Source organism: Ruditapes philippinarum, unplaced genomic scaffold (genome assembly GCF_026571515.1).
Source record: "Ruditapes philippinarum isolate M1 unplaced genomic scaffold, ASM2657151v2 ctg370_1_1_1_1, whole genome shotgun sequence".
NCBI classification, from domain to species: domain Eukaryota; kingdom Metazoa; phylum Mollusca; class Bivalvia; order Venerida; family Veneridae; genus Ruditapes; species Ruditapes philippinarum.
In genome coordinates, this window is record NW_026852008.1 from 712,607 (window position 1) to 726,820 (window position 14,214).

The 14,214-nt window shown below is 32.2% G+C and overlaps 2 protein-coding genes across 4 annotated transcripts; one reads left to right on the forward strand and one right to left on the reverse strand.

Moving 5' to 3' along the window:
• Nucleotides 1–1,420: 1,420 nt before the first annotated feature.
• Nucleotides 1,421–11,339, reverse strand: LOC132746441 (biogenesis of lysosome-related organelles complex 1 subunit 6-like). 2 transcript variants are annotated; one of them, XM_060735600.1, is made up of 6 exons: nt 11,246–11,339; nt 8,093–8,243; nt 6,213–6,336; nt 5,311–5,398; nt 3,804–3,890; nt 1,421–3,287 (listed from the first exon to the last, which is right to left on the reverse strand). In XM_060735600.1, exons 2-6 carry the CDS (start codon nt 8,241–8,243, stop codon nt 3,144–3,146), a joined length of 594 nt encoding a protein of 197 aa, XP_060591583.1. In that variant the 5' UTR covers nt 11,246–11,339; the 3' UTR covers nt 1,421–3,143. The 2 variants fall into 2 exon arrangements, with proteins under 2 accessions (XP_060591583.1, XP_060591574.1); XM_060735591.1 differs by lacking the exon at nt 11,246–11,339 and adding an exon at nt 11,132–11,233.
• Nucleotides 10,398–13,694, forward strand: LOC132746455 (protein FAM241B-like). 2 transcript variants are annotated; one of them, XM_060735620.1, is made up of 3 exons: nt 10,398–10,845; nt 11,960–12,049; nt 12,382–13,694. In XM_060735620.1, the coding sequence occupies exons 2-3, from the start codon at nt 11,969–11,971 to the stop codon at nt 12,763–12,765; spliced, it is 465 nt and encodes a 154-aa protein (XP_060591603.1). In that variant the 5' UTR covers nt 10,398–10,845; nt 11,960–11,968; the 3' UTR covers nt 12,766–13,694. The 2 variants fall into 2 exon arrangements, with proteins under 2 accessions (XP_060591603.1, XP_060591595.1); XM_060735612.1 differs by lacking the exon at nt 10,398–10,845 and adding an exon at nt 11,205–11,324.
• The last annotated feature ends 520 nt before the right edge of the window (nt 13,695–14,214 follow it).

A 14,214-nucleotide genomic window follows, 5' to 3' on the forward strand; every position in this document is an offset into this window, starting at 1 on the left:
CTGGTAAAAGGTCAAGAAAAAATACACATTCATTATCACTGTGGAAGGGGATTTAGCTGTCCTTCAGACTGCCTTGTGTAAATAATTATGTCTTCCTTCTTTACCTATATAATGTGACTTCCAATTGCAATGTCTTGACATTTTTCAGTCTCTGACTTCCAAATTTTGGAACTTTTCACAAATATTCTCAGACAAAACCATAGTGCCCCCTCTTAGGAATTTGGAATGAAGCATTAGTTTGTGGTCATCTACAGAAGCATTATAAACCATGGCCCTTGGGTCAAAGTTGGCCCATTATGGGGGTCACATTAGTTTACATTAACTGATGGAAACAACCTTGTCTTGTGTGAAACTAAAATACCGCTTGGATCAAAATTGGCCCATAAAATTATATATATATTATGCTCTTAGGGTCACAATTGACCCTTCACCAGTGTTACTTAGTTTTACTCTCCTGTGCACTATCACTCACTTTCTAGCGTGAGTATATTCACTGAGCTGCAAGGGAGCGTAACTTTATAAAGACATTTACAGAAAAATGCATTAAAACTCTTCTGCTGCTTAAAATTTAGATATTCCTCGTGGAGACCTCTATGAAATTGTGCTGTTTGGTGGGGAAAATGATGTGTCCGAATGTAACCCAATTACTTCATGTATTGAAGAATTTGGACCATAGCAATCTCAGATATGATTTATCATGGCCCTCTTGTTCCCTATATTATTTAAATAAATGGAGCATGCATTTAATATTCGTTTGTCTGATAAAATGTAGTCCAGACAAAATATTCAAAAAGAATTTCCTGTGAAATAAGAACAATAACTGCATTTAATTGCAAACACATGCCAATCTCGTGATAGATATGGAACCTTAGAAGCTTTGATGAATTTCAGTTTGTCATTGTTAGTAACAGTTTGGCCAAAAAGACACAGGTGTAAAAAACTGCAAGTCTGTGAGAGTTCAATTAAGAGAAAGTATGTTACTTATATGTACATGTATAAACCTTATTAGTGATGCATCCTATGAGGTTTTGATGAATATGTCAAAGGTTTCTGTTAAAGCCAAGACAAATGCAGGACTGAAGAAGTGACTATATGCATTTTATTGCAAAGCAGTGTAAATATCAATATTTTTGTTTGGTTATATTGTGATACACTGACCTACATGTAGCTTCACAGCAATTATGTACATAATTAATGGCACTAATGTATTGTGTATATTGGGATAGAGCAATAGAGCAACCATCCTTCTGTAAGGTAGATGCATATAAGTTCACTTGCACCATAAAATCTCCAGCAGTACAGTACAAGTAATATGGTAATAAGATAAAAGTGTTCATAGTCATCAAACTAAACTACTCTTTTTTTTTACAACAACGAGGAATTATCTATAACCATACATGTATCATACAAAACAGAACTGAACCTTTCATGGTATATTTTATTCATACATAAATTATAATTTATTGCACAATGGAATGTTTACAGTATTTATCAATGTAAATGTAACACATATATACAGAACATCAACACCCTAACAAACTCATCATTTCACTTTCATTTAACCATATTACCTTAATATACACTCCATACATCTGTGTAAATTCATACATCTGTGTACATGTACTCAAAACACTTACTTATACACATGTGTACATTGCTGCTAAATTGTACATTAGAATGTTAGTAGCACTAAAATAAAAACACCTTCTACACAGTTGTGTACATCAACTATCATTAATTTTAAATTAAAACCATACAGTGTCAAATACTAGCAGTAAAATCAATTTAAAACATATTTGAACTTGTGCACCTATTGTTTACTCATTATAAATAGGTCTCCATGGCAAATATATGAAAACAAGCAAAACAAAATGAATTTTATCTTATAAAATGAATTGTGAATACAATGTTGTACATCATACAAAAAATATTTAGATACATGTACATGCAGTATGTAGAAAATTCAACAAATCTGTTGACCTCGTTTCACTGTGTATATCAAGTACAAATGTACATATCCTTGCTTTACCAGTAATCAATAACAGAACCAGTACTATTATTTAATTATCTTCTCATACAGTTTTATAACGATTTCTACAAGATTATTGAGCTATAGCTTAACAGAAAGAGCTTAGAATCCTGCAACATTGTTTCCTACTACACTATGAAGTTCCCATTCCCTATCATAGGTCTTTATCAATATTATCTCGAAGAAATTTCTCGTGGTTGCGCAGGCACTGGTATGTACACTTTATAACTTCATTTACATGTTTATAACTATATCACTATAGGGTTCCAAATGAAATAGGCAATACTGCAAAATCACAATAACATACACCCAATGCTAAAATCATTCAAGTTTTAAAGGTAACTGAAAACAGTTATAATGTAGCCAACAATGTCAGTAAATATTCAAGTTTCAAAGTGTATTCGTATTAAGGCCTCTGGCCTATATTCAACATTTGTACAGCATGTAACAGAAACATATTGAGTGGTTACAAAAAGATGCAATCATTGTCACACATACATGTATATAATACAGTTCTAATACAGATGAAAGTACTTTTGCTTACAGTTGATTATTAAAAACACAAAAAAATTATCACACACAATAATCAATATAACTTTGATGGTTATGTCCTATATTAATTTAATTTCTGATCGTTATCTTAGCAAAGTCTTTTAGAAAACATGGATGTACTTTAATGGTACTATAAGAAAACTACATATGACATAAAAACATGAAGTTAAGCATTCTTAAACTGTTAACTTTGAAAAGTATTATCAACACTTAAGTCTTTGGTTGATAAAGTTAGCATGCTTTCGGTCTGAGGAAAAATTGGAACGCCTTTATGTACAGAAAGTGGCCACATGCTAATCAGTCTATTTATAGGATTATCATAAGTCATTCCCCAGGTGTTGATATTATCAAAAACACAAATGAGTATGAAATAGCGTGTATGTTATGAATAAGCTAAAAATATCAATGCCTGAATCCCAGGCTACATGTACATGTATATATTGACATAAAATTATTAGAATTGAAAACACATCTTAAATGTTTGCTCTAACTTATTAATCACAACAATTTAACACATAACAACATTAGTTCGATTTAATTATTCCAAACAATATGCTTCATGCTAAGTTTGGGTATTTTGTTTCTTCTGTGAAGGTTTGGCAACTTTTGCTGTTAACATTCTTTCTCTTTCTTGTTCCTTTTCAATCTGAACAGCACGTCTTAATTCTTCTCTCTGTTTTTCTTGCTGTAATTTCACAGCCCTTCGCTGAAATTAGTGAATATTTAGTTAACAAGAAGATTATTGAGAAGAAAAATTTATGGAAGTATTTAATTTTAGTGTTAAATATAAGCATTATGTTGAGTTCAGATGACCTCTCATAACAATTTATGGACAAAAATCACCCAAAGTCAAAATCAGTTCATATTCTAGCTTGCAAATAAACATAAAATTGTGGAAATATGAATAAGCTGAAGTATATTCAACACAGTTATATTTCATATAATGTGTTTGCCATCACACTTTTTTTTAAATTGTCAACATTCTTTCCTTCAAATTGTTTGTATAACAGCAATCAATCTATTGTAGAAGTTTTCACTAGTCATGCAGATTCTTCATTTCATACAAGGAGCTAGAAATTTAATGGTCACTTATGAAATTTATTTTTCCTTTAGTCTGAATATTTGTACATACTATTCAGCAAATTTGTTCTACAATTATGCATACAATATAAAGGAACTGACAGTAACCCCTTGGATTACTTCATTCATACTTAGTACTTACCTTTAATTTTGTAGATTTATCCATTAGTCCATTCATTTCCCGTTTCAAATTCACTAATTTCATGTGGTAGTGTTTTGCTTCCTGCATCTATAGTAAGAAATACATCTGAATTATAGGTTGATAAATTTGTTATGGTACTGATAAAGTGATCTTTTAAAACTCTATAGTGAAAATAATGGCTTGCCTCTGCTACCAGTTTCCACAAAGTTTGATCTGTCACTTTTACTATTGACTGATCAATTTAAATATATTGTTACTGATATTTGTTCACCTGCTTAATTTCATAAAGTTTAACGAAGATGTTCCATTTTTGGAACTGTGATAGTTAATATTGGGGAATATAAAGAGAAAATTTAAAAGAAGTTGGCAAATTGAGTCTGGTCTCAGTCCGTCTGTACAGGCTGTCCTGGCTCTATACAATTTCAAAATGGAAAAAAAAACAATGTAAAATTTAATTTTTACTTAGACAAATACAAACAAGACAAAACATATCAGCAAGAGGTTTTCATTAAATCTTGATGCAATTATCATGTTAATTCTATTTCGTTTAGTCTTATTATTTAACCTTTTATCTTTTCAGAGGAGCATTTGAAACTAAAAGCTCTAATTACATTCTTCTCAAGGACATTACTTTGTATCATATTAATATCAGTTTGTTTCAGTACCATTAGACAGTAACCTAACAATTATTCCTTCGTTCTGTATTGTACATAATGTTTGGCAGATTTTGTTCTGCTTCTCCACATAATATCTGAAGGTAAAAGGCTTGTGATGAGACAAATTATTAGAACAAATGGTTTGATAAAAACATTGTGCTTTCTTAGAATACAGGACCAATAAAATTGACATGGATTTATTTACCTTTCCAGTTTACAGGTCAATCTGTGTTAAGTCAAGATAAAATTCCATATTTAGAATCAATGTTACACGAGGTAAGCCATGTGCATTAATATCGCTTAACAGTGGAAGCAATCAAGCTACATGTATGATACGTAAGAAAAGAGCTTCAGACACCCAAAGGACATTCCTGATATGTTTTTTCAGGCTTTCTTTCTAAATTATTTGAGAGAGAATTTTTCCTAGGGAACTGTTGTTTTTATCATGTTGGAAAGAAGCTTGATCATTTCATGAAGTATAATGGTTTATAAGAAATAGCACGAAACGAATTACTTAAAATAGCTGAGTGGCCTGTAATTTGCTGCAGGGTAATTGACATGGCTTACATGTCACTTCAAACCCTGTCTGGGTAGTTACATTCAAAGAAAGAATGCACATACAACAAACTGATGGACAAACAACAAATATTTAAAGCTTATATCATGATTCAGAACTATTCACTATTTACCAGATAGTGTGTAGGCTGCCTGATAGCTTAGTCAGTAGAGTCGCGGTATGGTATTCTGAGGGTCCTGGGTTCAAGTCCTAATCAGGCTGCACATTTTTCTCACCCTGTGAAACTTGCTTGTATGAACTATAACTGGGTAACAGGATAATATAATAAACTTACCGTATCAATAAGTTTTTTCATACAGTCAGAATCTGTGAACTTGGAGTTCTCTTGTTGTACAGTCTCTATTAGTACTTCTTGGTTATGTCTAAAATTTATACAATGGAAAACATTTCATGAATACTTATTTTGTCGAAGACATAAAATAGGTTTCAATCTTCAAGAAAAAAAAAAACTAGTGCCTGACACACTGATGTCTTGTACTAATAATTATAACAATTTAAATCCTGTTACCTGGCATAAGGATCTGTACAGCAGTTTTATGGATACAATACTATGTGGTCAGTGTAACATCAAATCTCAAAAGCATATCCTAATCTTTTACTTTAAGGCAATATTCACTAGTCAAAAATATGGAAATGACCTTCAGCCATTAGAGCAAAAAAATGTACATTTTTGCTTGTTTGTTTAATTGGGTTTTACATCACACCAACACATTATATAACATATGGTGACGTTCAAGCTTTACTGGCGGAGGAAGACCTCAGGTACCCTTTTGTGCATTATTTCAGTTACAAATGGGCACCTGAATAGAACCACCGACGTTCCGTAAACTACCTGGATAGCTTCCTCACATGAAAGAATCCAAAGTCCCTGTTGGGATTCGAACCCACAGCAGTGAGGGGTAAGTGGTTTGAAGTCAACGACCTTAACCACTCGGCCACAGATGCCCCAAATATACATGTAATAAGTGTCACAATACACATAAAAGAAGTTAATTATACAAAATTTATTTTGGGATAATCTACAGGCCTGTTTTACCATATGTCTTTATTATAAATTTTGTACCTTTGAATTAAAACAGTAATAATGAGTTATTTATCATCCTTATACATCATTTAACACTTTAAAAAACTTGTAATACTAATACCCTTATGATATCAAGACTATATGATACTTACAGGACTTCATTGAGAGATGATTTTGCTTTCTGTAGGTTAGGTAAGAACATTTCTAACACACCAAGAGTGAATTTCTCTATCACTGCAGGATCTACCTCCACTTCATCTGACTGTTGTACTTCATCTACAATATGTTAGAAGTAATCATAAATGATCTCCAATCAACGTAAACAGAAATGCGTATTTTATGTAAAATCTATCAACATGCTGCTTTGCATGCTTGTTTAGGTCACAAATACAACATACTTAAAGAATGTGTGTTTCTTTGATATCATTTTCTCACTAACTTCTGAAAATCAAAATCAGTGTTCAAGAGAGCCACTTTACACAAAATTAGAGATATTTTTTCTACATTACTTTCTTAATATGTGATTTTTTTTTTACACAAGCCCAAATACCTTGAATGCTAGCATATTTTTCCAAATTGGCAAATTTTGCGATAACTTTTTTTTCCCTTTGATGGAAAATTATGTATCTGTATCAGTATATCAATACCTAGTACTGTGGGGAAAAATATGAGATATTTACAAAAGACAGGTAGAAATAGGTTTTAACCTGACTCAATATTCTAAATTTCAATTTGATATTGGATGAAATGCTAATTATTGATAACATGCATAGTTAGGGTGAAAATGTTAGTTTTAGAGTGTAAACAATGTTTTTCCACATTTGGGCTGTGTGACCAGATGACCCATATTCGAACTTGACCTAGAAACAAACTTTCGCACAAATTTTCAGGATATTTGAGGTGAAAATTTTTTCTCTAGTGTGTTATCAAGATTTTCCATATTTGGGCCGTGTGACCTAGTTTTTGAATACAGGTGACCCATATTCAAACTCGAGCTTGAAATCTTCAAAACAATATTCTTTCTCTTTTTTTATTTTTGGCTCCTGTGGAGTGTTAATGTACTAAATGTGGACAGACAACATACAACAGGCGACAGACATTCAACAATCCTAAAAGCTCACCTTGAGCCAGCTCAAGCGAGCTTAAAATAAATAAATGTAAATTTGACAATAGTCTGTATCATCAGGACGTTTGGAAGACAAATCTCAAATGCTTGGATGATACAGACTACCTTTGGCTTTTGATCATTTATTGTATACATATTCTCAAATATATATACAAACGTCCAATAACTCTGATTTTCTTTTTTGCAGAATTATGCCCCCTAATTACTCGGAAATTTTTGTTTAAGTTTGTGTGTATGTAAGCTGGTATCTTAATGACCACTGAAGAGAATGGATTGAAACTTCACACACTTGAATTATATATCTTATCAGGAAACCTTTTAAACTTGTTTCAATATTGTATGACAACTGTCAGGGCCAAAAAACCCTTCTTTGTAGAGGCCTAATATAGTCTACTTCCCCAACCAAACTTGCCTCTTTTTTTCCCCAGTTTGGTCCTCAAAATTCCCCAGTCTTTTGAAATTTCCCATAGATTTAGAACAAAATTAAATAAAGGTGTTGAATTAAGGTCTTTTACTGCCTTATAAGTATTTCCCAGTGCTTTTTGCTTTTCTATTTTGAAGAACTTGTTAAAAGTGTGGTTAAATTTGAGACCCCTTTTCCCAAAGTATGCCAAAATCATGCATATTTTACCCAAGAAAAAGGCTGAGGCCCATTCCCCAAAAATGGTGTTTTGGCCCTGACTGTATAAATCTATTCAGTATACTGGTATTATACTGAATACTACACTGGTATACCTACCAATTATTTTCTTGATTTCAGAAAATAAGAGTATAAAATAATTTATATAATAGCAATTTTTAACTTGGGAATTCATTTTTTTGAAAATATTTTGATCATTAATCAGGTAGACTACTTTACATCAAAAGTTTTATTTTGTCTCAGAATTTTGTATTTATTACCAATACCTGTACTATCAGTGCTTTTTTCTAATTTAGATCCAGAAGCTGCATCTGTATCCTCTGTATTTTCTGGCACATTTTCAGCTTGTTGTTCCTCTTTCTCGGTGTTGCTACATGTAGCTTTAGTTGTGGGCTCTTCAGATACTTGCTCTTCCATCTGAATAAAAACTTAACATTGAAACTCAACAGTTAGGGTATTACAACAACACAATATAAAATCTGTAATAAAAGGTTGTAATGAAAGCAAATATAACAATTTGCCGTACAAATTTTCACCTCAAGGATGCGAATGTGGATTTTTCTTTATTTATTTGTTATTTTGCTCTTGCAAATACATATTGAGAGGATGGCATCTGAAACTGAAACTGTTTTATTTAATTAAACGCCTATTTCTATATACATATTCAATGGCGTTGTACAAAAGGATAATAAAAGTATGTACATATAGATAAAAAATCACATATGCATGACAAATTAACTACAAAAAAATAAGTAAAAGAAATCAGCCGTGTAAAATATAAAGTATAAAAAGAATAATTATAAAAAATAATAATAAAAAATAATTTAAAAGAAAATAAAAATTAATGGTTATTTCAGTAAAATTTTAAACACATTTCCACATCTTGATCAGTTTACAGCCCAATCACAATCTTAAAACAATGCATAAAAATCTCTAAAATAGTAGGTTTTGACATTTTTCTTGAACATGTCCAAAGTCGAAGACTGTCTTATATACAGAGGCAATTTATTCCAGAGAGTTGGACCAACGGTACTAAAACTTCTGTCGTTAAATGTTTTCCTTTTGTTAAAGGGGACAGCAAATCAATAATCCATATTATCAACAGATCTGAGATTTGGTCTTTTTATGACAGGTTTGTGTAACAGTTCTGTTAGATAAACCGGAGCATTGCCCATAAAACAGTTATACATTGTACATAGTATTTTAAAATTGATTCTAGCTTTAATTGGTAACCAATGCAGTTCAAACAAAGAGTCTTTGGAACTGTCATATTTTCCGCGTTGCAAAACAAGTTTAGCGCACATATTCTGGACAGCTGTAATTTCTGTAACTCACTTTCTGAAATGCCAAACAATATAGCGTTGCAATAATCCAAATGTGAGATTACAAGCGACAATAATAGGATTTTTGTGGCGTCCTGAGTCAGATATTTGCGAATGCTCTTTATTCTCAAATAATTTAACATGGCAGTTCTACACTTGGTCTTAACATGTGTTTATTCTGACCTATATTTGCTTATTTAATAATATTTTATAGTTTGAAACATATTGATCATGTAACAGTCATAATATATTTACAGTCAAAATGAAAATATTTCTTTTGTTTATTTGTACTAGTCAAAATAATGTAAATTACATCTACTTAACAGTGTAAGGGGGTCATTTCTAACCCTTGTATCAGAATTTAGGGGCACTTTAAATTTTAGAGGGTCATGCCAAACCATTTATTTTAACCAAGAAATAAAAAGGAGAATTGGAACCACCATGTTTGTTTGCATATATCAGCACCTTCCCTATAATTCATTCAGCCATGGAAAAATGAAAAGAAAATAATGTTGTATACAGTAAATTCTAAATAAACTAAAAAAAAAAACTGTCGGGAATACTTAGCTCCATTCACAAGCCAGTGTAAAAGATAATTATGTACATTGCAACTTCACCTTCAATCACAAAATTAATTGTTAACACAGTTGCATCATGCTTTCCATATTTGCAAGTATACACTGTGTCACTTGATTTAGGCATGTAAAATGTGTAATGACTGAAGGAGGGTTGTGTAGTTTGTTTTGAAAATGGGATTACTACATGGACTTGATGGACAATAATTGGACATAATTATATTGCCCCCTTGTATGCTTAAAAGAGAATTTTTGTTATATTGACCGACAATTAAAAGGAATAAAATTGTAAAAATCAGACAAAGCAGTGCATGATTTGTAAAACAGTTTGCCGTGGACTTCAATGATATTGTCATAATTTGAGATGTACTGTAAATTTATTAAGAATAAATTCCTGCATCACAGGAAACACATTGATTGAATCATATTTCATCAAGGCTGTAAAAAAATTTGGCAAAAACGCACTCTGGATGAAACACTGTCTACTGTGTCTTTTTCTAAAACTGAAAATTGATTATTATAATATAACTAAAGAGCTTTTACTAAAAATATGTAGTATTTCAGTGCATACCACAAACTAGAAAAGCTGATCTTTATAACTCAACAAATGCAAAGAATATTATATATAACTAAAACATGCTTGAAAGAAAATGATTTGATGCCATGATGATGATTATTTAAGATTAAAAGTGAGGTGAATCATCACTGAACTGGGGTGAATTAGTTTTAATACTGATAACCAAACAGTTAAAATGACCAATCAGTTAAAGATAGATACAGAAAATATTTCATTTCACAAACATACCAAAACATACTTTTTATCTTATCATTTCTTAATTTTAATGATTTTAAAGAACATCTTAAATGATTATTTTGAACTTGGCCTAATTGTCACTTATCTGGGTGGAATTGTCACTAAAGTTGGTCAAGTCACTTATAATTGGGCAGATTTTGTCAGTGGGCACTGGACACTCAGAGGTGAATTATCTAGTTTATATCTATCAGATTGTTGTTATAGATTAGTGATTTGTGGAAGCATTGCAAGGTGCACTGGTGGTCTGATAAACTTTGGCCTACACCAGACTATAAATCCAGAGGCAGTGAGATCAACACCAACCAGAGGTGAGATTCTCTTTCAGCTTCCTCAATCCACACTTTCAGTTTCATGGTATGATTATTGGTTATAAACAACCAGGAAGCAGCCAACTTGAGAAACATAAGGCAATATGTCAATGTCCACTTAGAGGGCTGAACAGTAACGTTACAACAACAAATAAACTTGTAAAACTATAAAAAGATCTGAAAAATAACAATAATTAATAGAGTATCCGAATACAATGCACATCCGAAATTTACTAATCTCAATTACTATTACATATGAAGAAATGAAAAAAAGAGCATCGCATACAAATGTGCCCCTTTAAAGTGCTTGAAAATACGATCAATTTTGTATATTTATGAGTCGATATCAATCTCCCTATAGGCAATGCAATGAATTTGTAATGAAATAATTATTTGTTACCTCCCTGTCTGCTCCGATCAGTCAGGCGCTTGGTTCAATGACAGCTGTCATTTTCAAGCGCTTACTGACTTTTGGACAGGTAGCTATCGATAGTTTTATTTAATTAACTTTTATTAATTTATAAACAGATGTCAATTGAAATTGAATGTGACGTTATCATAGATTCTTGTTGTTGTAGGTGATCAATGCGTTAATGATTATTTTAAAGTCTTATCAGTAAGTCAAATGTGAACTCTACAGTAGATCGACTGGCTGAGGCTACATCTGTACCAGTGTACATGTATGAGATGTATACATGTATATTAGTTATTCAGTTAATACTCAAACATTTTGACAGAAGTTAACTTAAAATAATTAGAAATCATTTAAAACAGCATGCCTCTGGATTAATTTTAATTTTCATGAACATTTTGAAAAAAATATTGTCAAGTAAACAAAGGAAGTTACTTTACACAATGGGCTTGCTCATCTCCAAACTGGACAAAACCATTTGTTAGTAGAAGGGCAAATTTCAAAATATGAACCTACTAAAAAGCAAACTGTGTAATTAAATTATGAATAGACAGCACAGAACTGCCAGCTGATCTTGGTCTGCACTGGTCACATGTGTAAATTCATTTGCAGCTAGCAGGCTAAGCTCTTAGTATAGTAATGTATTCTGTTATTTCAAATTTTAGATTGTGGTTATAATTAATGGAATAAAATACTTTTCAGATTGAAAGAATGGTTCGTATTCTAAAAACAGGCGAAATTGTGAGTGACAATGATCCCCGTGCACAGCAAGGAAATGCCAGACCTAGACAGGTATACACCCAATGTCATGTTTTTTTCTAAAGCAGTGTGTTGCCAATTTTAAACTTTAATTGGCATTATAGTTACAACAGTATGAGTACCATCTAATACGTCATGACATAGTATAAGGAATATCAGATCAGAAAATTTTCTCTTAAGCATAGATTTCATTGTGTTATTAAATTTGACTTAATTAAGTCAGTAATCTAGGCTCTTGAAGACACTAATAGACAAACATTGTCAAAGAATGTTTCAACTCCTAATTCTGAACATGCATGCAGTTACTTGAACATACATTGAACATTCTGATTAATTCATCAATATTATAATATTTATACTTACAGAATATTGGTAGAATACAGCATGACCCTGATGAAATGGCAAGGCAGTATGAGGGTGGAGGGGGAGAGGGCGGGCAACAAGCCTCGGTGTTTGATGGACTAAATCAAAGACTTGTTGACTATGGATTCCCTCGTTTTAACATAGGTTCTCATACAGTAGAGCCTATAGTCTCAGTTGGATTTATTCTTGCTGGACTGCTGTTAGGACTACCAGGATTACTACTAGCTGCTGTGTTATTTTTTGTGTCTAAAATAAGCACTTCTGGTGGCGGACTTGCTTCATTCTTTGGTGGTGGAGGTGAAGATCAAGGAAGTAGAGGTCAAGGTGGTCCAAGGTCAAGGACAAGGTCACCTGAAGGTGAAGGGAATAGACTTGGGAGATCTTGATACCATAATAACTTTTATTGTGCAATTTTTATTAAATCTTAGTCAGGGAAAAATACTTGAAATGAAGTGGGTTTCTGTGCTATGCTGTGTTCATTTATACAGTTGATTATATGCATTCTTTTTATTTGACCTTTAAAATAGAATTTGAAAAAATGTGCAATGAGTTCATAATGATAAATCTGTGTCGTTTACTTTACATTCAGAGGTACATGTTTTTTACAAAGTTATTGTTTGTTACATATACATTTATTTTAGTGAGAATGGAATTCCGCTGTTAACTTATACTAAATGAGAGCCTTCTCAATAACAATTTTGTATATTTATATACAATTGTACAAGTACATATAAGTCCTTCTTATTGTTGAACATTTTTCATTTTGTTTATTTTACTTGATTTGCATAGAAAGATGAATTACATTGTTCATCAACATTGTCAGTGAAGGTTTGGAAATGCTTGTTCTTAGAATACCAGGTTGCCTGCTTGGATATGATTAAATCATATTTTTAGTTTACTTGTTCAAATTTGTTTTCAGTAAACACTGAATGAAAATCATCGGTTTAGTAAATAAGAATTATTTAAAATGTAATTATAACCAATTGACTGATAAAAGGACTAGAAAATATGTCAGTCTGCTCAGCTATTTCATTTCTAAGTAAACAGGTTACTTGCATACCTTCACATGAGATCAGTTAAGGTGGTTTTAGGGAAAATAACTCACAGAATATACATACCTAATATACAGTCAATTCGGTAATTTGAGAAATTTACTTGCACCTTTTATATTAGTTAACAAATACTGTAACTGACTATAACCAATGTCCTGTTCAAATGGAGTTGTTTATATGCCCGAAATTCTTCATTATGTTATACCCCCTGGCGTCCGTCCGTCAGAGCAAACATTTTGGGTTTAGGGGCTATATAACAGTAAAGAGAACAAAAGAGAACAATAGGTTCATTCCGTGATCAAAGGATTTATGGGCTAGTAGCCCTTAAGAAAACAAAGAAAATAACAAAGAAAATAGCCCCTAAACCATCTGTCCTTTAGCAATTTGGTTTCCGGAGCATAACTTAAGTTCCATTTGGCCCACAATATTCAAACTTCATAGGATGATTGTCTATATTGGGTAGAAGACCCCCATTGATTTTGGGGTCATAGGTCAAAGGTCAAGGTCATAGTGACCTTAAAACTGAAAACAGTTTCCGGGGCATAACTTAAGTCCCATTTGGCCCACACTGTTCAAACTTCATATGATGATTGTTCATATTGGGTAGAAGACCCCTATTGATTGTGGGGTCACAAGGTCAAAGGTCAAGGTCAATATGACTTTAAAACTGAAAACAGTTTCCGGAGCATAACTTAAATTCCATATGGCCCACAGTGTTCAAACTTCATAGGATGATTGTCCATATTGGCTAGAAGACCCGTATTGATTTCGGGGTCACAAGTC

What these genes read in the sequence shown, in the direction of transcription:
- LOC132746441 (XM_060735600.1), bottom strand. Translation starts at nt 8,243, where the DNA reads ATGGAAGAGCAAGTATCTGAAGAGCCCACAACTAAAGCTACATGTAGC. An exon ending in AAAAAGCACTGATAGTACAG is followed by an intron (nt 6,337 to 8,092) that starts GTATTGGTAATA and finishes AACATATTGTAG; the next exon opens with ATGAAGTACAACAGTCAGAT. An exon ending in TCATCTCTCAATGAAGTCCT is followed by an intron (nt 5,399 to 6,212) that starts GTAAGTATCATA and finishes TATAAATTTTAG; the next exon opens with ACATAACCAAGAAGTACTAA.
- LOC132746455 (XM_060735612.1), top strand. Translation starts at nt 11,283, where the DNA reads ATGACAGCTGTCATTTTCAAGCGCTTACTGACTTTTGGACAG. An exon ending in GCTTACTGACTTTTGGACAG is followed by an intron (nt 11,325 to 11,959) that starts GTAGCTATCGAT and finishes AATACTTTTCAG; the next exon opens with ATTGAAAGAATGGTTCGTAT. An exon ending in GAAATGCCAGACCTAGACAG is followed by an intron (nt 12,050 to 12,381) that starts GTATACACCCAA and finishes TTATACTTACAG; the next exon opens with AATATTGGTAGAATACAGCA.